At 41.2% G+C, this 20,537-nt stretch overlaps 2 protein-coding genes across 2 annotated transcripts; one reads left to right on the top strand and one right to left on the bottom strand.

Moving 5' to 3' along the window:
* Nucleotides 1-611: 611 nt before the first annotated feature.
* On the bottom strand, nucleotides 612-13,811 carry tmc1 (transmembrane channel-like 1). Its single transcript, XM_088376165.1, has 20 exons — nucleotides 13,763-13,811; nucleotides 7,967-8,110; nucleotides 6,663-7,101; nucleotides 6,395-6,583; nucleotides 6,227-6,317; nucleotides 5,783-5,864; nucleotides 5,568-5,674; nucleotides 5,399-5,497; nucleotides 5,193-5,335; nucleotides 4,977-5,121; nucleotides 4,692-4,886; nucleotides 4,108-4,287; nucleotides 3,893-4,036; nucleotides 3,520-3,648; nucleotides 3,344-3,411; nucleotides 3,032-3,271; nucleotides 2,841-2,966; nucleotides 2,458-2,536; nucleotides 2,207-2,342; nucleotides 612-2,139 (listed from the first exon to the last, which is right to left on the bottom strand). The coding sequence occupies exons 2-20, from the start codon at nucleotides 8,001-8,003 to the stop codon at nucleotides 1,925-1,927; spliced, it is 2,844 nt and encodes a 947-aa protein (XP_088232291.1). The 5' UTR covers nucleotides 8,004-8,110; nucleotides 13,763-13,811; the 3' UTR covers nucleotides 612-1,924.
* Nucleotides 13,812-14,278: 467 nt separating this feature from the next.
* Nucleotides 14,279-20,306, top strand: zfand5a (zinc finger, AN1-type domain 5a). The gene is made up of 6 exons (XM_088376867.1): nucleotides 14,279-14,559; nucleotides 17,058-17,219; nucleotides 17,655-17,757; nucleotides 17,872-17,957; nucleotides 18,485-18,616; nucleotides 18,695-20,306. Exons 2-6 carry the CDS (start codon nucleotides 17,060-17,062, stop codon nucleotides 18,841-18,843), a joined length of 630 nt encoding a protein of 209 aa, XP_088232993.1. The 5' UTR covers nucleotides 14,279-14,559; nucleotides 17,058-17,059; the 3' UTR covers nucleotides 18,844-20,306.
* The last annotated feature ends 231 nt before the right edge of the window (nucleotides 20,307-20,537 follow it).

Below are 20,537 nucleotides of genomic sequence, written 5' to 3'. Positions count from 1 at the left end.
GTCTTTGCATGTCAAGTTTGTAACTTATTGTTGCATAGTTTATACAAACAGGTGTTTTCCTGCAACCTAAAATCTTCAAGTCAAAGTTCAGGGTGAGCAAGATTCAACAAGATACAAATATTAAAATATTGCATATTGTGCAAAATTGAGGCGAAATGTTCAAACGTGTTAAAACAACGGTGATGCAAGCCTATAGTCAAATGTCAAATAGGTCCTTTTGAATAATGCAGTGAAAGAAGAGATGTGACGCTGCCCTTCACCTTAACCCCAATACCCAAGCTGTCATCCGGTCTTCTTCACCTGCACCTTTCAGGAGTCCACTGTGTTTACATATAGTACAACCTTCCTGCTCTACTTAACTGATGCAGTATGCTTCTTCAAATTCAATTCCCCCCACCAATTAGTACAGTGGCTGCAACAAAATTTTGAATGTAGCCTCATTTTACTAAGTCTCCCCACCCCACCTGAGACCTGAGCCACGCCCACCACTAGTGTGCATGAGAACCATGTCCATTCAGAATGGCGTGTCATAAAAGTTGTGATAAATGAACACTTAGACTTTATTTATGTCCTTACAAGATTTATTGTAACAGCTCGAGTATTTCTTTTTGCCTCTTTTTCATGAGGCATGCAGCTTTTATTTATTGTAGTTCAGCGAAATCCACAGCCCAATTTTGGAATAGAACAGAAAGGTCAGACGGAACTTGTAAATGCTGAGAAATCATGTTGCCGGACAGAACCCAAAATTACGGATAATTCATTTCATAAGCTCTCCTTATTTGATTGCATTTGCTCAACTCTCTGGATTTGCACAAAAACCAACCAATTCACAAACTTTGGGTCCCCAAAGCAGATCTCAGTACATTGTTAGAAGTCAAAATCAGTGTACATCATGGTACAATGCCTTACTCTTCCCTTCATTAATATTAGGGAAGATGAGATCCCTGTTGGTGTACAGAGAAAGTTAAGATATCAGATACGTAGTATGCCGCTGTGTGGCTCAATTACCTGGCACAAGCATGCAGGCAGAGTTATGAGCACCCGCAGATAAAGATCTGATTAGTACTGCATCTTCATTTCTCTCGTAATTATAGCGTGTTTAGTTTTTTATTTACCCAAACAAATAGCTTTTGGGTTTCTCATTGACATTTCTTGGTACACAAGATGCATTGGTGGAATAGATGGATAATTTAACTGACAGGAAACATGTTTACATTTGACTAAAAGGTCAACGGAGGGACTGTTGACTGACAGGATGACAGAGCAGAACAGCCTCTAAGATATTGGATCAGACAGTGTACCGTTATCAGATGATTCAAGACAGACATCCCTGTAACATGATGAAGCTCAGGAGACCATAACAAAAGGATTTACAATTAAGGATGTTGGCACACTTGGACATTGCTGAATTCAACTGGCATGACCACAAGTCAAAGGATGAGTTCAATGGCTGCGGTGCCGAGAAAAGTCTAGACAAATTAAAGAAAAATAAGACTAGAACTATAGTAGTAATGAGACCTAGCTTCAAGTTGGGTTTATAATAAATTTTTAAAATGTTTCTAATTTATAATAAATTTTCAAAATGTTTCTAATTAGATAATATGTATACAATATTATAAAAATACAATTACTGTTGTATATGTAAAATACAAAAACAGTATTCTATAGAATTCTGTAAATACATACAATACATATAACCCATTTTTCATTATTTTAACATGAGTCCTTTGCTGCTTTGACAAATAAAGCTTATTGACTCATTAAAGTCCCATCACTTTATTGTTCAACTCTGTCTTCTGGAGACCAGAGAAGTCCTTGGGTGAAAATGTGCCCAAAAATACTACATGCAGTAGAATCTTTTTGCATCACGCACTTCTGAAAATGACTTTTCCCGGTAAAGTGTTTTCTATTCATGCTCACTCACTCAGTGTCGCTGTAACCTTGGCCCCCTGTGTATCTTCAGATCACTTTGTTGAGGGAAACCAGGCAGGTACCGAGAAGCTTCATTGTTGCTACGGCGATGACTCCCGGAGGCAGGAGTTCTGGTCGTTGTACGTTCTTGGTCTCTTCCTGTGGGAGATTTATGTCCACTTTTGCCATGATGTGATTTCTGAGCTCTACAACGGTGTTCTTTCCCACCTATAAAGAGGGAGGGGGGATCATTAATAGAGCAGCAAATATTGAAATATAGCAATCTGTGTCTCACTTTCATGGTCTTGCTGCAAAGCTTTGTTGTTCTTTTGTTTTTCTGCAGCCTCGGATGCAGCTCTTCTGGCCTCTTCCAAATCCATTGCAGCCTTCAACGCAGCTTGCTTGTTCTTTCGCTTGTTTTCTTCATTTTGCTTAAAAGCAGAAACACAAATGTCCTAATAATCTCTAACTTCATGCAGTCACTTTGAAGTACAACATGATACAATTGATGATCGAATCCTGCTGGACAAAAAAAAAGTAATTTACCGTCTGTAGTTTTTTCTTCAGTTCAATATTTGCTTCTTTGTAGCTTTTGGATGTGGACTGCAGGTAATAAATTGCCAGCCTATGAAATGGATTATTATTATTAATGGTGAGTGCATTTCTATTGCAGCACCTTTCTACCCAAAAAAACTATTTACTACATTGTTGACTTAGTCAGGTCACACCATGATGTATGTTTATGCTAAGAAAAAAATGCTATGATTGGCTCATGCACACACTAATGATGCATAACAGAGAACATCTGAAATTACTCAGACAGATTTGGCATTATGATCAGAAAACCAAGCACAGCTTTCCCCTATTCATTAAGTTATGCACCACATGCTTTTATTCTGCGTACACGACATTTTATCATTTCTACTCACACCATCAACAACATAAAGGGTAGGATCAGTCCAGGATTTGAGGCATAGTTGAACACTTTTCCAAACCAGGCTGGAAAGTCTGACTCCAAAGTCTCATGGATTACATCAAACATACGATTCTTCCCACTACGAAGAAAGGAAAAGTGAATGAATCCCCCTGACTTGCATTTTAAATAGAATCCATTCATTACCTGAATGGTCCGCAATCAAAAGACGGAGGGATTGTGACAATGGTGTACATTGCAGGTAGGGTGGAGAGGAAGAGGATGACCAGTAACATGGCCATGTAGAAGTTGTTGGAGCGAGAGGCCTTGAAGACTCTTTCCTGCGGCACATTACAGCACATGACGGCCCAGCACTGAAGGTACATGGACACGTGGAGGCGGAGGACGTTTAGGGCAGGCAGGCAGGGAGCATAAAAGGCACCCATCCTAGAAGAAGGTACAATGACTGGGGTCATTCACCATTTCACTTAGTTCTTTTTTTTTGTTAATCTCTCCTACCAGATCATTCCTTGATTGAAGATCAAGCCGAGCACATTCCCGCTAACATCAAACTCAGAGTATGACGGCTTTCCGAAAGTACAGCGGAAAAAGAAGATGAACAAAATAGTCTCCTGACTCATATTTTCACGGCCTCTATAGACATTTCAGGAGGCAGGTGTAAAATGCTGACTTACAAAGCCGGCCTCCAAGTCCCAGCACCAGCAGTGGTTGAGAAAACGAACAAGCACAGCTCTAAGAAAATCACCAATGAGCAGTGTGGCGTAGGTTGTCATGGTGTCAGATATGATGAGCCGCACAAACTCCTGCAAAGGACCATGCTTCTGTGATGTGCATTTAAAAAAGTTCCTTTGTACCCAAGGGATATTAGGCCTTGCATATGCGAGGTATTTGTATGTGGTCAGAATTTATGATAATGTGTTGAACAGTTACTATCTATGATCAAAACAATCATACAATCTTAAAGTCCCATTAGCTAATGCAAAAGCAAGAGATCATTTTCTTAATGCTGCATGTCATGGTAAGTGTTAAGGTCACTTTCTAACTAACCTGCCCCACCATGGTCTCCCAGCAGGGCCCACGGGGCACATCAGCAGGATGAACAGCAGGTGGCGCTGTGCTATTTCCTGTGACGTTGTAAAAACTTGCTTCCCACAGTGTTATATTAAACTTGACTATTTTTTCCTCTTCCCTCTGAAAAACACGTACACTCCTGAGTTCACACTTCAATAAACTGTCTATCATGTACACACTACAATCCTCACTTTCAGGTTGATCTCATCCATGAGTGCAATGATGAATGTGTAGAGGTTCCCCAAGAAGAGGGCAAAGATGCGGCCCAGCTGCCACTGCAGGGCGACTCGGGGGTGGTAGTTCTCCAGGGTGCTAATGATGTCAAACAGCATGGGACAAAACATCCCCAGTAATGACATAACCATATTTACCTGAGGAAAAAAACACAGGCTGTAGCACTCAGTGATGATCTATGAAGTTGGACATATGCAAAGACTACTGGATCCACCAAATGTTCTGTAATACAGATTGAAGGAAACTGTATGAAAATTCTTCAGGTAGTTACTTTGCTTTTCAAACTTTATTGATGCTGTAGGAAAAAATACCTAAAATAACTATATCCGAATCAGAAATTCAGTCTTTACTAAGATGCAGTATTATTGCTCAGATTTTACCAATATTGTAAGATGGCTATTTATTTAGAAAAATTGTCATATTTGTAATGTAGTGTGGTTGTAAATTGTGACTACACAATAATTCTAATTCAGTAAAAAATTAAGAGCCAATCAGATTGTATCTCAATCATACATTCTGAAGTCGACTCATTTGTTTGTACCTCATTCCTTTCCCACCAAGAATGGTTTTCTAGTCCGTCCAGAGCAAACTTCTGAGATCGCCGCACAACAAAGTAAATGAGATATCCACTTCCTGCTAGGCAGCACAACACCAGGAAATTGGCCAGCACTCGCAGGAAGCGGGTCAGATGGATGTTGTCATCCTTATGGTTCTCTTGCTCTTCTAAGATTGCTTCCTGGTGAGACAGCAGACGGGAAACTAAGGGTAGTTGTTAACTCAATTATGACATAAATGTAAACATCAACACAAACACATCGGCCTCGACCTTGAAGCTGGTGGTGATTGAGGCAAATTTATTATCTGCTGTTTCAGGGTTCCCTATCAGGTAGTCCCAGCTTGTGAACATTTTCCAGCTGAAATTAAAGCTGTTATCATCTCCGACACCAGTCTCATTTGAATTGCGGGCCATCCTTTTATTGGAGATAAGACATAGTCACCGTGATGATTACATTAAGTCCTATACTGCATATATAATACTCACGTTCTAATGACCACCATGTAGCTGTAGGCCACTGTTCCTACTCCAACGAGGAAATACGACAAAGGCATGCGAAACTTGAGCCAGCCAATGGCACGCTGGTCATTGTAATAACCGTAGAAGAGGACAGAGTACTGGGCGTAACCCTGCAGATGCATGTTTTAATTCACAATAGCAAAAAAAAAGTGACATTGTGTGAGATAGCTGACCCCGAAGTCCCACAAGACAGCAAAGTCCATGGCGCTCCCTTCCTCAGCCCTCGGCACAGTCTTTCTCGAGATGCTGCCGTAGGGCCGCCCCATTAATGCCTGATATACAAAAACAGAGTGGACAGCAACATAAAAAGACACACAACAAGAAACACTAAAAGCAACTAACCTCTGGCACCATGACCAAGCCAAAAGTGAGCCCAAACAAGATCATGTTGATACCATACATCCACCTCAGGAAGATGAAGTAAGAAGCAACAGAAGAGCCGAAGTGACCTGTGTGATGTGCAGCACATAATGAGAAACATGATTATACATTATTGCTCAACTTCAAGCCCGCTAATGCACTGCAAGCAATGTCAGATGAAAAAACTTTTCACTTACTTTCAATCTCTTTGATTTTCATCTCCCATGGGATGCAAGCAGTTCTGAAGTTTTCAAAATCTCGTTGAAACTTCATCCATTTCTACTTTGTAAAATTAGAAAAGAAGATAAAATAACCCTGTAAAGCAGGTATCAGACATCTGGAGGGAAAAAAAATAATTTGTACGTCCTCAAAAATTGATTCATAATCATTGTTGTAACTGCTGCTTTTAATACAACAGTTAGATCTTTTTAATCAATACAGTTCCCTCAGTTACCAAGCTTATGTTTCATGTTTTTCAAGATGGAGGATCCCTGTTATAGACTAACTATGCTTGAAAGTGTTTCTATGTGCCAGTTAATGTGTCAGTTCCCATGGAACGTTTCCGTACGCATTTTGCTACCCTACCAGTAAATGACTATATGTACATTATTTGAGTTATTTAAAATCCACTTTCCTCTTACCTTAGTCATCATGACCTTGTATGCGTAGAGCCTTCTACCTTTCCCTTTGCCCAAAGCCCCCTCGTAGTTCTCCACAAACTCCTGAGACTCCCTGCAAATAAGTAGATGGCTTCACTCCAGATTCGCTAAAGTCAATAGGTTGACCCGTGACTGCTATGAAGAAGTTACCGTAAGGTTAACAGCTTCTTTTTCATCGACCATGGCTTTCCTCTGAGACTCTGGATCAATTTCTTCCTCTCGTCCACTTCCTCTTTTAGCTCCTGGAGCTCCTCAGCTGTCAGAGACTCTGGCCTCAACTCTTCGTCATTGCTGTCCTCTTCCTCCTTGTCCTCTTCTTCACTTGTCTCCTGCTCTGAACTGAGTAGTCATTGTTTCAATTAATTGTTCTTGTATGAGAACATATTGTTGTTTTCCTAAAAGAAAGTAAATTATTTACCTTGTTTCAATTACTTTTGTGTGCTTTTTCATCTTCACTTCCTGTTTCTTCTCCTCCTCACGTTTACAAACATTCTCTTTTCTTTCTTCATTCAGGGCACTATCATGTTTGTGTTTCCTCTTGAAATTTTGATCCTCAGCTCCGCTCTCCATCGGCACCTTTTCTCTTTGTTTATTTTTAAGGTTCTTCTCCCTTGCCATCTTTTTTTTGTCATCCCTCTCAATCTCCTTTGCAGTATTATTTTTATCATTGTTTCCTTTCCTCCTCGTGCCTTTTTCTTTCCTCTCTGGTCTGTCCATCAACTCCTCTTGAGTCTCGGCTGCATGTTTTTTCTTCTTTCGATTTCCCTTCTTTCCCTCTCTTTTGCTATCCTGCTTCTTTTTTGCTGTTTTCTTTCGCTCATATTCTTCTGGTATAGTGCAAATTTGGTCTTCATCACCTGCAGTATATGTGAATCCATGTTAAGGTTGCAGTTGAACATGTTTCGTATCAATACACCTCCACTAAAATGTGTAATTTGTCACATAATACAAACCAAAAGATCAGTCTTACTTTAGCTATGACACACACCAGCATGATTTTTGATACGCTTACACTAATGGAATAAGACACATTTATGCACTTACCTGTATCCAGTCCAATGTGAACTAAGAACAGAGTGAACATAAGATATGAATTATCCATATCTTAAAAATGGAAAAATGTTAAGTCAAATTTTAATAGTTTATTTCTTTCTTATCTGAATCAATCATTGGTACTGAATCTCATCTTTGCTTGGCCACCTGATTTCTTCTGTGATGTGTTTTTCCATTTTTGGTCAAATGTTTTCTTTTCACACATTTAATACATACGTGCATCTTGATGCTTACTGATTTTCCATACAACATGACTTCAGTTTCATAAATCGACTTCATTCCTACAATCCCAAACCGCACTTGAGTATGTTTCTTCATTGTGTACGCTGCATTGTGCTCAATGAAGAATCATAAAATGAAAACAAAGCCCGCTGCAGACAAATTGAAGAGATCAGCCCTTCGGTGAAACTAGAGTCATGTTGCCACTGGTCATTGAAAATGTGTGCATCAAAGGGGTGCAGTTGCAAACAATAGTATAATGAAGGGAGATGGGGTTCAGCCAAAGGTCTTATAGTTAACATCAGTTTAACAAATGAGATTAGAAAGGAAAAGCAAATATAGATAATCATTGTCCTGTTGGTAGTGTTGACTTTATCTCTTCCTTCTTGTCAAAGTACCATGAAAAACCAAATAAGTTGATCACATAGATATCAAGAGGCATGGACTTACTGTCATCCTCGGTAGTGATCAGTTTGTTACGAGGCATCTTCCTCTCATGGTTGTCGACCTCCGAGTGGCCCCAGGTCCAGAGAGCTCAGTGAACATGGGAGATGAAGCTGTAGGGTATCTCCACCCATGAAGTGGATGAACACACTGCCATGACAACAATGTGTGCATATGAGTATTGAGAGGCAAGTCTATGATGAGCGCCTCATGTGAGAAGTTCACTTTTTCCTTGCCACCCATTGACCCAAAACACAGACAATGACATCCTGGAAACCTTAGAGCCTCACAATTTCACTGCCAATCAATTATTCAAAACAGTTATGACTGGCTTTATGCAGTGTGATATGTGTGTGTCTGTGTCCACAAGGTCAATGCCAGTGTCAGGGCTGTTTATATGATATTCAAATAATGGCTCCACTGTATCAAAGTTACACTATAGTGGCTGGAGCACCCTTAACATTCATCAAAACGCTTAACTCATGTGGCACGATTTTACCTGTGTACATTAGTCAACTTGCATGTTATCATTAATATATTACGAATCGAATGCTGTTTGTTTAGAATATTGGATTGGCCCTTCAGCAGTTAGTCAATCATTTGTAATTAGAAATTGGATCTACAGCCAATGATCATAGAAGCAAGGAACAGGAAATAAAGTCCACCTTTGCTTGTGTCGTGACTCGTAAGAGCTGAATTGCATCTCTCAGTGTATTTCTTTTAAAATGCTAGCTCATTTTAATCAGGTATTTTAGGCATTACGTTCTGACCAGATCTCATTTGTGCCCACCCCCCTAACTGTCTGACGAAAAAGCAATCTACTGTCCAGAAAGGTGTAGAGTTGAAGCCGATACTAATAGGGGGCGCTGTTGTACCAATTTAAACAGATTTCCTCTGGTTATTTCTGAATGCTCCTACACGTGAGAAGTGAAAAAAGAATGTTGCAGGCAGGCATGCGTGTTTTTCTCATTGATGTAAGAAGAGTCTTGTGTAGGCTATATCTATTCCCTGTTTCCAAACTTAGCTGCAGCTACGAGGGAATCTTGATGAAGGAAGCTGCCAAGGCCTTGTGAGCAGCTGACGGGCGATACTGTACTCAAGTCATTACTCTGGTTGCAATTTTTAGTCAACCGAGGTGTTCCTTGTCGCCCTTGAAATACCTTCTGTTGTGTTTCTGTTATGAAATGTGCTCTATAAATAAAATATTTGGATTGATTTATTCTTGATCTTCATTTGTGGAGACTTGGAATTTTAAAAGTTTGCCCTTAAATGACCTGGACTCCTACACAAAAGTTGATATTGTGAGGTCCTATTTTAGCTATGTGTTTAATTAAACATAGGGAAAAGGGTATTCACAAACTTGACTGGTCGCTACTCTAACACAGGGCAGAAAAAGGGACAGACAACCATTCTCACCCACATGATTACATCAAATCTAATCAAAATGTATCTAGGTTCTTCTTGTTTTGATAGCCGTGAATCACATGGTGTACCAGGAAGTAACAAGAAGTGCAGTGTGTCACTGATGCATGTCAGGTTTATCAGAAAAACATAAAGAAATACTTTTTAGAGATAAAAGACTGACCCACAGCAATCATGATAAGAGACTAATGAGCCCCAAAAAAATGAGCGAAGCCGCAAATAGCAGATCTGTTTGTTTTATAACTCATAAAGGACAGAGGTCAGAAAAATAAAGTTGTGTATCATGCTGCATCGTATAGTTGCTTATAGAAGTAAATACTCTTCTTGATCATATGGACGTTAACAAACTGGGCTTTAATTTCACTGAAAGAACGACTGTACGTTTTTATGTACAAAAATAAACCGAGTCCGCTGATGTACCACAACAAGTCATAAAACAAATGTCAAATGTCCCATCCTGTGTTTATTAGGAATCAACCATGAACTTCTACCTCAACAATGATGACGTGGGTGCAAAGCAGCAGGCCGTTTGGCTTTCCTAGTGAGAATGCCAGCAGGGTGTGAATTACAGGTGAGTCAGGTGTGGCTCACACCACTATATAAAAACACAGTATAACGTGTATTTCAGCCTAGTATTGAAGAGCAGGAAACACTTCAGAATCAAGCATCATTGTCTTGAACATGTGGGGGGTTTGCGAGAGACTATTGCTTAATAAGATCCAGCCACAGCTAGTGTGTAGGAGTGGAAGGAAAGCATGGTAAGTATGCCTGAGTAGAGACGCGTCATCAAGCAAGGGGCGGAGTTGATTTTCTGTGGGGGGCGGGACTTGGCTGCTTCAATTGACAGATTACAGCGGAGAGGGCGGGGCTTGTATTTGCAGACAGAGAAGCACGTGGCTAGGCCAGTCTGCACGAGGGAGCAGCAACAAAGAGCAGCCAGTCTCGAACAGTACACGGGACATCTGCAGGAATCACGCGCACGCACACACTTTTTGTCCAGGCACACACGCATTCACCGTAGCCACACACATGCATGTGGTCTCATATGGCGTTCAAACACCCACAAAGGAGCATGGAAAAACAGATAAATAGTTTTTCTCCAACCACGTGAACAGTTATATGCAAATGTAGCACATTTGACCTTTGGGCACACACGTTTATATATAGTCGGTTTCCACAAGGACCACACTTGAACACACATTCTTGTTTTTCCAGCAATCACCGCAAAAGCTATGCAAGGGAGAGGTTTTTGTGTGTGAATACTAGAAGGGAAAGGAAGAATTTAGACAGAATGTGGCAGGAAAGTAGGGGGGACTCCTCCCTAGGCAAGGAACAAGAAACACATTCATGATGCAGAAGAGCTGTGTTGTATGAGAGGGGGAATGAATGATGAGCAGTTGCTGAATCAGCTGATTAACCCTTCTTAATTGTCATTATTTTTCATTCACTTTGGACTATTTTTGTCAGTTTCACTTGACTTCAAGAACTTCCCAACTTGGGATAATAGTTTTGGACAAAGAAAGACTGTGCTCATGCATTACAATTCATGCAAGAGCAGTCTTTGGATATGTAAATAAATACAACAGATACACCAATCTTGTATGATAACTAAGTTCCTCTCCAAATATGCAGACAATCGTGCTCTGTTCGTAAAATGCGACCCACCACCTTCTCACCTTGGGGTTCAACATAATAGTGAATGTTCAATGCGAGCATAGCAGGGTGGGGATCAACTTTTGAAGCAATGTTTTTGGACAACCCCTGTGCAGTTTATCATGCCCCACACACACAACTTATGTAAACGGATAAGCTGCAATTTCCACTGCTAGCCTCTTTATCAACAGTGTTTTTGCAACACTCATGCAAGTTGTATGCGTGCAAGTGCATGTGTGTGGGGTGGACTAATATCTGCCTAGTAACTAGACTCATGCTGTTTCAGATTCCCATAAGTAATCCTCACACCCACGTAGCCACAGAAGGAAACTCCCAAAACTGTAAGATGTTGTCATGACAACACGGTCATGATTAGCTCAAGTGCATGGATCATATTGATGGAACGAAAGCTCCTCGATATAACCAGTGCCCAAAAAACCCCCACCAGATACCGGCACACACTGGTACAGAAACCTTAAAACACATAAACAGAAGAAGAGTGATGACAGGATATACGTCCACGAGGGGGATGGGCAACGATACTTGACACCTCCCACTTTCTCCTTAGTCGCCCCCCCTCCCTAAACTGAAACCCGTGAACCTTTGCACACTAAACAGACATACGTTTCACATAGACGGTCCGTCTTTTCTTCTCTGTACATAGCTGCGTTAACATAACACTCAGACTTACAAAGACCTCAGTGTAGAGTTGAGTAGCTTTACCCTCCCCCATCACTCGCTGTGCCTGCTTCACTCACATATGAAAAGCTCTTGTCTATAGAATTGGGGAACAGTGTTTATAACAGCTGGCATAAACACACAACGAGAGCACAATGAGCTCACTTGATACTCGTACATGAAATGCTTCCAAACAGTAAATGCTGCGTGATGAATAGATGTGAACATGCACAATCACCTCAATTTATTGCGCTCTCTCTTCAGTCACAGAATGATACAAATCCACTCATAGCTGTATATTGTATCTACATATTGAAATATATTCAAATGTAGTAACTGGGTTATTGTTATTCTCAAAGCACCTCTGAGTTTTCATCAACAGCCTGAACTTGGTTGTTTATGTACTCGCCCATAATATAAAGGGATGATGACATCTTAAATGTGTGTGTCTTGAGACGTTTACATAATTACGCAACATGGTAGCAAGAGAGACCGTCAACTTGTTGACATTGAAGCTATGGTGAAGCGCATAATGGAGGTATGTCAACACTCCCATTAAATAAGCTACTCTGTTGCAAGTCAGACACTTGTGGATAGTGTTAGAGCCTCTATAGCAGCTAATCGTTTTGATATTTTGTTTCGGTTTGTTTGCAGATTTCACAGAGACGTTACAAACAAGGGCTACTCTCTGAAATTGTGACACGGATCAGCTGGTCCTCTTGGCTGGTACTTTTTCCATTTCCCAGTGTCAGTCACTATCAATGGCTTCCAGATAGTGCAGGTCCTCTGAGTTCCACGAATCCACTGATAGACAGCACGTTCAGTAAGAAGCGCACACGCATGCAGTGACACTGCCCAAAGAAGTGTTTGTTTTCTACTAGGCTGTGCCTGAGGATGCCGTATGTGTGAATGATTGACAATGTGGAAGAATACGTTGAGACTTGTCAGACCTGCAGGGCAAACTGACACACTGCAAGTGGATGAATTGAATGTTTATGTGATGAGATGTCGAAAGAGAAACTGCATGAAGGGGGTAAACATGTTTGTTCAGTTTCTTGTGCTTCCTGCACAAACTGTCGAATTGATAGTGTTTGATTTTACTCTTAAATGACACTATGGAACGTTGGATATTACAAAAAATGATTACATTTGATCAGTTTGAATACATTTTTTAGTGACATGAGATAGACCACATTAAGAGCTATAGTTTGTTTTGGAAGGACAGTCAGAACATACTATAGTGTAGTGTGTTATTATATTGCTCTTTTTCAGATTACATTTTTATTATTCAATATCTTCTAATGGTGTTTGAACAGTGTATTTCCTTAAACTCGAGAATGTATAACAGCTCTGTAATCATTTCCAGTATTTACTTAATACTCCCAAATTCTTTGACACTGAAGATGACCTAAGTCACCGCTGTTAACCAACTTGCACTTCACATTCGATTTTTACTGTGTTCATTTGTATCTGATTGCAGATTATATGAACATAAATGCCTTTGCCATTTATTGCCAGTACATACTGAAAAAAATGGCACAGCTTTCTTTGCCTTTTACAGATTCAGAAACATGTTCATTCTGAAAAACAACACAAAGACTGAACTCTGAAATGTAGCCAGTTAAATTTGAGACAACAGTTGAAAAGTTATAACTGAAGGGTTTTGGGAAAATGGCTAAAATTAGAGTCTAACTCTTAACTATCAATTAGAGCTAGAGGGTAATTGTGAAATCTATCCTGTAATAATACATCACAGTAAAACCATCCACATTTGGGTGATAATTAGGTCAACATCACTGTAAAATGGCAGTGGCAGGGGTCTCAAACTTGCTGCCTGGGGGGCATTTGTGGCCCACAAGATATTTTGTGGCCCCCTACTTGACTAGTTTAATGTCAGTATTCTTTTTTTGCCACATCGTGGCCCTGGGAGTTTTGTGTGTGTGACTGTAAGTGTGTGAGTGTGTGTTAATCACTTATGGGCTCATAACAGCTTTTGGCAAAATGTAATTCTGACGTGACATCAAGTGAAAGGAAAAGTTGTACTCTCACCATGTCATTTACAGAATCTGCCGTGAAGAGAAAGATTGGTAAGAACAGCCAATTGCAAGAAAAATGGGAGAGAGTGAAGGGATGGAATGTGTTTTTATTGAGCACGGGGCTCCCTGACATGTCTTGAATGCATAGAGAAAAGTTGTAGCGCTAAAATTCAATGGAAAATATTAACTTTTTGGGGTTACATGGAGATTTATTTATTGTGATATTGACTCACTGTCCTTTAACCTGCTCTATTGTGTTGCCAGTTCTCCCATTGTCAAGGCAGCAAAAAAAAAAAAAAACAGCCCACTAATAGCCACCCTTGTATCTTAATTCTGTTGTGTCAGCGCTGCACCAGACTTTACAATCCCGATCGTTTCGGCAGATCACTCAATAAAAAGGATAAAAAGAGGTTGTCGTCCTTGTAGGTGGATGACGACGGGATGTGTAATAAGGGCTAGACATGTTGTGCGCTTGCGCCGAGCCAAACTATAATCTGGGGGCTCCGCGGGCAGCCAATAGCGACACGTTGCTTCACCCGTGACACCATCCGCCACTCCTCTTACTAAAGAAGGAAACAAACATCCACCCAGATAGATCTGGAGATTACCAGAGGGAGAAACGTCGAGAGAGACGAGGCGGAGGAAAGGAGAACTTAACCCATCAGAACCAGGCTTGAAACGGACGAGCACGCCGCGTTAAGTTGAAAGAAGGACAGCCAGCAGGAACGGATAAAGCCCCCATTTTTTCTTCTTCCTATAGACGTCGGTTTTTGCTTCTCGCTTTGCGAGACACTCATCGAATTTCATCAGGTGATTTTCTTGTCATCTTAATGTTGATCAGATCTGTCAGGAGTTTTTGATTATCGTTTTATTTTAAATAGCAATATGAGAAAGGTGCTGAGATGTTAATGGAATGGTCGGTCAAAGCGACCTTTAACAGTGGATTGAAAGGTCAGGTGGTGTGTGCGTGACGGTCTCGTGTGTGTAGGGGGAGGGAAAAAAAGCTGAGTGATGTTATTGTTGTTATTTCTTTATTATTTGTTCCCGTTGTGGTGTTCCCAGCAGCATTGGATCCCCCCTATGCGTCCGCATCAGCCGCCCTCGAACGTGACTGGATCTGGTTTGGGGGAAAAACATGGGGGAGTCAGTTAGCTGGTGGTTGTTACCGTCTCTGTGGTTCTACATGGCCCAAACTGGGGGGGATGGGGGAACCAAAACCAGATCATTTTTGTCGACAAGTTGAATAGTTACACGTCGACCGAATAGACGTGGTAGGTGAGAATAACGTAAAAGAAGAAAAGCAGCAAGTGTAGCTTTACCAAGTGGTTGAATTAGTTTCTTCTTTGAGGCAATTCGATGTTCGATCGGTGTTGCTTTAGAACTACTGTGTTGGGGGCAAGGTGTTTTATGTGTGGTTTTTAGTTGGTTACATTAAATGGCTGAAATAGTATGAGGAATGGTAGCTGCTATCATAATGTCCAAACAGGAAACGAGGAGAATGCAGACAAAGGAAGAAACAAAGGCAACAGAGAGCACTCTGTCTAGACTGTTTGACTAAACATCATTGCCCCCCACTTCATGTCTCTAACGATTTCTCTTACAATAGCTTAATTCAAAATATTGTAATATGATATACAAGAAAACAATTCTTTCTTTCTGTTGTGTCCAGTGTGACTCAGTAGTTTTCAGTTTAGCACTGCCTGAAATATGAGCTCAGCTTCCTGCTCTAATACTTTCTGTGGTCAGCCAAAAAGAAAGACCAACCCTGGCCTGTACGATTTTAAAACTTACAGATACAAGTTGGAATGATTAAAACTCAGTGTACTTATGCTGCAAAATACATTTAATCTGAGATGCTTTTGTTGAAACCATCTTGTTTGCCACTACACTTTATCAGACCACAAACTGCCAGGAAGTCTGAAATTCTCTTGGTTAAACTCAAACGTTATTTTGTGCAGCTTTCTTTGTCTCAAGACCTTTACAGCTTGACATGTTGGATGTCTTCAAAGCTTTTCAAGAAAGGTCTGGTCAACACGTGTGATTGTTAAAGTAGGGCTCAGATATGACTACTAAGCCTGTTCTTTTGTTGCAATAAGTGCATGGGTTTATACATGTGCAATCATGTTGATGACGTAGGGTACCTTGATACACTCAACTAATCCCTGAAGAAATTCTGGCATTCTGTGGTAGTTCTTTCTGACTAAGGCACTTATATTTGTAAGTCTGGTGGATTCAACTCTAGCTAAAATAGCCTCTAATTTACTGATCTGATGAGTGAAGAATTTCCAACCAGTCAGCACATGAACGCAAATGCAGAGAAGGTCACCTGTGGGCTTTTGCGAGGAAACCCTTTGTTGACACGCATAGCATGCGCGAGGTGAGGTCAGGATACTTTTGTTGTGCTGTCAAGACATTCGAATACATCTGCTAGCCTTTTTTGTAACATGAAACTGCCCGACTCTTGTTTACGACCAAAATATTGACAAACGAACAGCCGCTATGATACGGAACACTGTCAAAGGTTATTTGGGAGAAAGATGTGAATGTTTTTGCAGTACTAGCTTGTTGGCGTTTTGTCTGTTAAAGCGTCGGAACAGCTTAAAGCGTCGGAGCAGGACGCCCTCTAATCTAAGCTTTCCTGTCTCCCCACATGTCTGTCTGCTCATTTATCAAGGACTGTTTGAATAGTGCAGTTTCCCACTGCACAATCTCCGTTTGTATTTCATCACTGTGGTGCTGTACATCAACGTCATTGGACTACATGTTTTGCCAAGAGAACATGCGTGTTTACTGGATATGAGTGTGTGTAAGGGAGGGCAGTGGGTGGGTGAGGAAGTTTTGAAAGACCTTATTTGGTAAGATGTCGCTGTAGAGAATTGAATAGGGTGGAATTTCCATCATTTTCCATTCATTTTTGCTTCGAGCGCCTATCTTTTAAATCTGAAATAGTTCAAATTGGTTTTAATGGGTGTGTAATTATTGCAATTGTCACATAGTGATGAGTCATAAGGTTATTGTTCGATAAGAAAAGAAACTAGAACCAATCTTCACTCAATGTTCTGTTGAGTGGAAAAAAAGCAGGATGTCGTCATAGCTGTGATGCATTATGAGGTGTGTGTGAGTTTTCCTTACTGACAAATGGTGTGTCAGCTTCAGGAAGGGGAGTTCCAACTGTTGGCAGCGATCGCTCAGAGGGACGGTGGTTTCGGTTTCTGTCAAGTGGGGGATTTGCTTTACATGGCTTATTTTTTATTTGTTTATTTTTTAAAAGATGTGGCTAATCATACCCTGTTTTCTCATCTTTTCAGCAATGGCCCAAGAGACAAACCAGAGTCCGGTGCCCATGCTATGTGCCACTGGGTGTGGTTTCTATGGCAACCCGAGAACCAATGGCATGTGCTCTGTATGCTACAAGGAACATCTGACAAGGCAGCAGAGCAGCGATCGGATGAGCCCCCTCAGCCCTATGGGTAGGTTCGGTCCCATCAAAAAGGTGAACCCCACTCCCACTTTTGAATTAGCCACCGTGCAAAACAATGAAACCCAAGTGGTCCTATAGCGCGAGTCTAGATCTCTAAAGGATCAAGAGGCGTCGTTTTGAAATTCATTAATGAGTCTCCTTCAGCTAGGATATTTTCCCACCACCCGCTTCCCTCCCTCTCTGTTTTTCCGCTCAGCGTAATGAAAGACAGCTGTTTTCCTTGGTGGCATTATTCAAGGTTACAGTCAAGCTGATTTAAGGTCAAGCATGGAGCCACACTAACAGCCTTGACCCAAGATTAGCTCTTAGCATTTTGAGTGGAGCAAGAGGCCCAAAACAGAGATCCATATTGCGTATGACGTTACTGTACTGTATCATGATGTGCTGGCAGTTCTGTCTCATGATGGGAACTGTGATTGTGCAGGCTCAACGTCTAGTCCTACCTCAGAGGCATCTGCTATCCAGAGACTAGAAGCCAGCCTAGCCAAGGTTGACGCCTGCTCCGCCCCCTCACCAGACATGTCTAGGTCAGTACCAAGTGCAAGCGGTCAATATTTTCTCTTAATTGACAACTCCTGCCTGTGTGACTGGTTGCTGCTCTCCTACATTTGCCTCATTTTTCCTCCTTTTCACTTGGACAGAACTGTTCAAGGATCTCTTCCTGTAACTCAACAAATGACAGAGATGAGCATTTCGAGAGAGGACAAGCCTGAATCACTAGAACCTGGTAAACACACACACACACACACACACGCACACACAAGCCTAGATCACTAGAACTTGGTACACACACACACACACACACACACACACACACACACACACACTTTTTGAAGCTGCCATTTGACGCACATGCGGGTGACGGCTCACGTGCAGTCTTCTGTGAGGCCATGTTACATTTCCTCAACTCAACCCCAGGGGTTTTCTTTCTGCATCTGAGAAAGCAAACCTGTCTAAAAATAGACCAATGTAAAAATAACTCCACACTGGAAGACATTTTTGGATTAGCTCCTGGCAACCACAAGCCCAATCAACAGGGCAGAAAAGGCTAATTTCAAGATGGAGCCGACTCTAATTACTGAGTAACACGAGGGGCTGCTGAGGAAAATGCTGTACAATGTTTCGTTTAGTTTGTCGTGATAATTTACTGTACTGGCAGCACTTCAAAAAAAATCTCAAGTGTTGCAAATTACAATGAGCTAGATTAGAAAGTGTGTCCTTTTTTAAAAATATTGTTTTCTCTGTAATCTGCAGTTGTAAAGCAGCCAGCTGCCTCTAGCCCAACTCCTCCAATAGCTTCTTCGAGCAGTGACGATAGCAAGGATGACTCGTCCAAGCCGAAGAAGAACCGATGCTTCATGTGCCGCAAGAGGGTGGGCCTTACAGGTACGTGGTGGGGTCGTTGTTAAAATTTGTGGTTTTGTTTTTATTGTTCTGACCTGTTGTAAACGTTTGTGCTTCCAGGATTCGACTGTCGCTGCGGAAACCTCTTCTGCGGTATCCACCGGTATTCTGACAAGCACAACTGCCCCTACGACTACAGGGCCGAGGCGGCCGCCAAGATCCGTAAAGAAAACCCCGTGGTGGTGGCTGACAAGATCCAGAGAATATAGATATCTCTCAAGATAAATGATGCAAGTGGCGATGATGAAGACAACACTTTTTTGAAAAAAGACTGGAGTGTTTCACCTTTGGAATTGAACACTGGCATTTGTAGCCAAGTGAGTGATGGAAAGGACTTGATTTACAAAATTAAAACCTCAAGAGGACATGAAAAAAAGTCCTGTCTGAGGAAGATGCATAAATGATCACTATGCTCCCCCCCCCTTTGAGTAATCCATTTTGTTAGTTTTATCATATTTTCTGTGGTGTGACATTCTCTTCCCACAAATCCATATTGTCTTATAAAGAGCAGCCCAGAGTAAATGTTGGAGAAAAGATGTACTCCTCTCACCCTAACCAGGCTTCGTGTGCCAAACTGTAGACCGCCGTTCTTGCTCGTTCCCCGTCATGCGTCAAACCAAGTCAAGAATTGAGACCACGCTGGAGGAGCTGTCCCCCCAAAATATTGCACAAGGGGTTCTGTTAGTTTGTCTCTGTCTTTCCTGGCTTTACCTACCTCACAGCTGCTCCATTAGCCTTCTTTTTTCCTCTTGTGTGCTCCTCCACTGTGACTCCAGCAGAGCCGCAGGTCACCTCTCTTTCGCCTCAGTGACCCCTCTGATCAGCATTCTTATGTTGACTGATTGGTTTGATTGTGATGAGGCTCATTGTTTAATTATGAAGGTATAGTTCAGGACAGGGACAAATACTTCATCTTTCACTGAATAGAACCTTGGGCATTCTGGGTTAATGAGCTTGAACTTGAGTGATAGGCTGGGAGGATGCAGACCTCACAGCTCAATCTTGGCTACATAGCTGAATGAATGGGACTTATGCATGATTTTTTTTTTTTTTTTTGTCTACGGGAGACTTTCCAGAAAATACGGCCTGTGTCTATTTGGGTCACAGGTGTTTTTGCTTGCTGAGACAATTGTTTTATTAGCCACCCACCAACCTGTCCACACAACAATGTGTCTGGCTGTGTATTCAATGCTAATGTGCAATTAGAATATGTGAACCATTGTTTTGTTTTTAATCATTTTAGGTGTGCTTACAGAATGTTAAAGTGAGCACAGTGTGTGTGTGTGCGCGCACACGCAGAAATAAGGTTTATCAGCACATGTTTACAGAAAACTACAGGAGCATGCCAGAGGTAGATTTTAATGAAATAAAAATATACTAGACTACCACAATTACATGTAGCGTGTGGGTGAGTGTGTATGTCTGTGCAAAGTGTGTTTTCTTTGCTGCCTGACACATCATATGAGTTGATAATCTCCCAGTGTGTTTTTCATTTAAGACAACTATGTATCCGTTTGATTTTTCGCCCCCCTTTCTGATTCTTAGTTATATGCAAATTTGTACAAAAAATGAAAAAAACAAACTGATGATATTTATGTATTGCATATAATCCTGCTATCCAGCATTACCACAGAATAGTATCATGTAAATAAAACTGTACAGAGAGACATTACCAATAGTCTTGTGTGTTTAGTTTCTTTGTTGTGTATCAGCACGGTCATGTTTTGTTTATGCATTTAAAAAAATAGTGCAAGGCTCAATTTTCTCAGGACAGAAACCTGGTCTTGTGAGTACAATGACATCATAAAGGGTGACTCAGCACAGTAGTGCGGAACAGCAAAACTAGAGAGTCACCTCATACTATGTACCCGGTAGTGCCTCACCTCAGCTAAACCGGTTGCTT

The sequence above is a fragment of the Syngnathus floridae genome, chromosome 5 (genome assembly GCF_059516105.1).
Source record: "Syngnathus floridae isolate MCC-2025c chromosome 5, RoL_Sflo_1.0, whole genome shotgun sequence".
Classification (NCBI taxonomy): Eukaryota; Metazoa; Chordata; class Actinopteri; order Syngnathiformes; family Syngnathidae; genus Syngnathus; species Syngnathus floridae.
Note: the sequence above shows the minus strand (reverse complement) of the source record. Positions and strands in the feature narration are given on the sequence as shown.

Coding starts and splice junctions, on each gene's coding strand:
- tmc1 (XM_088376165.1), bottom strand. CDS start 8,003: ATGCCTCGTAACAAACTGATCACTACCGAGGATGACA. Junction 5,675..5,782: donor GAAAATCAAAGAGATTGAAA/GTAAGTGAAAAG, acceptor CACATCACACAG/GTCACTTCGGCTCTTCTGTT. Junction 3,272..3,343: donor TTCAATCAAGGAATGATCTG/GTAGGAGAGATT, acceptor ACCTTCTTCTAG/GATGGGTGCCTTTTATGCTC.
- zfand5a (XM_088376867.1), top strand. CDS start 17,060: ATGGCCCAAGAGACAAACCAGAGTCCGGTGCCCATGCTATGTGCCACT. Junction 17,958..18,484: donor GCCTGAATCACTAGAACCTG/GTAAACACACAC, acceptor TGTAATCTGCAG/TTGTAAAGCAGCCAGCTGCC. Junction 18,617..18,694: donor CAAGAGGGTGGGCCTTACAG/GTACGTGGTGGG, acceptor TTGTGCTTCCAG/GATTCGACTGTCGCTGCGGA.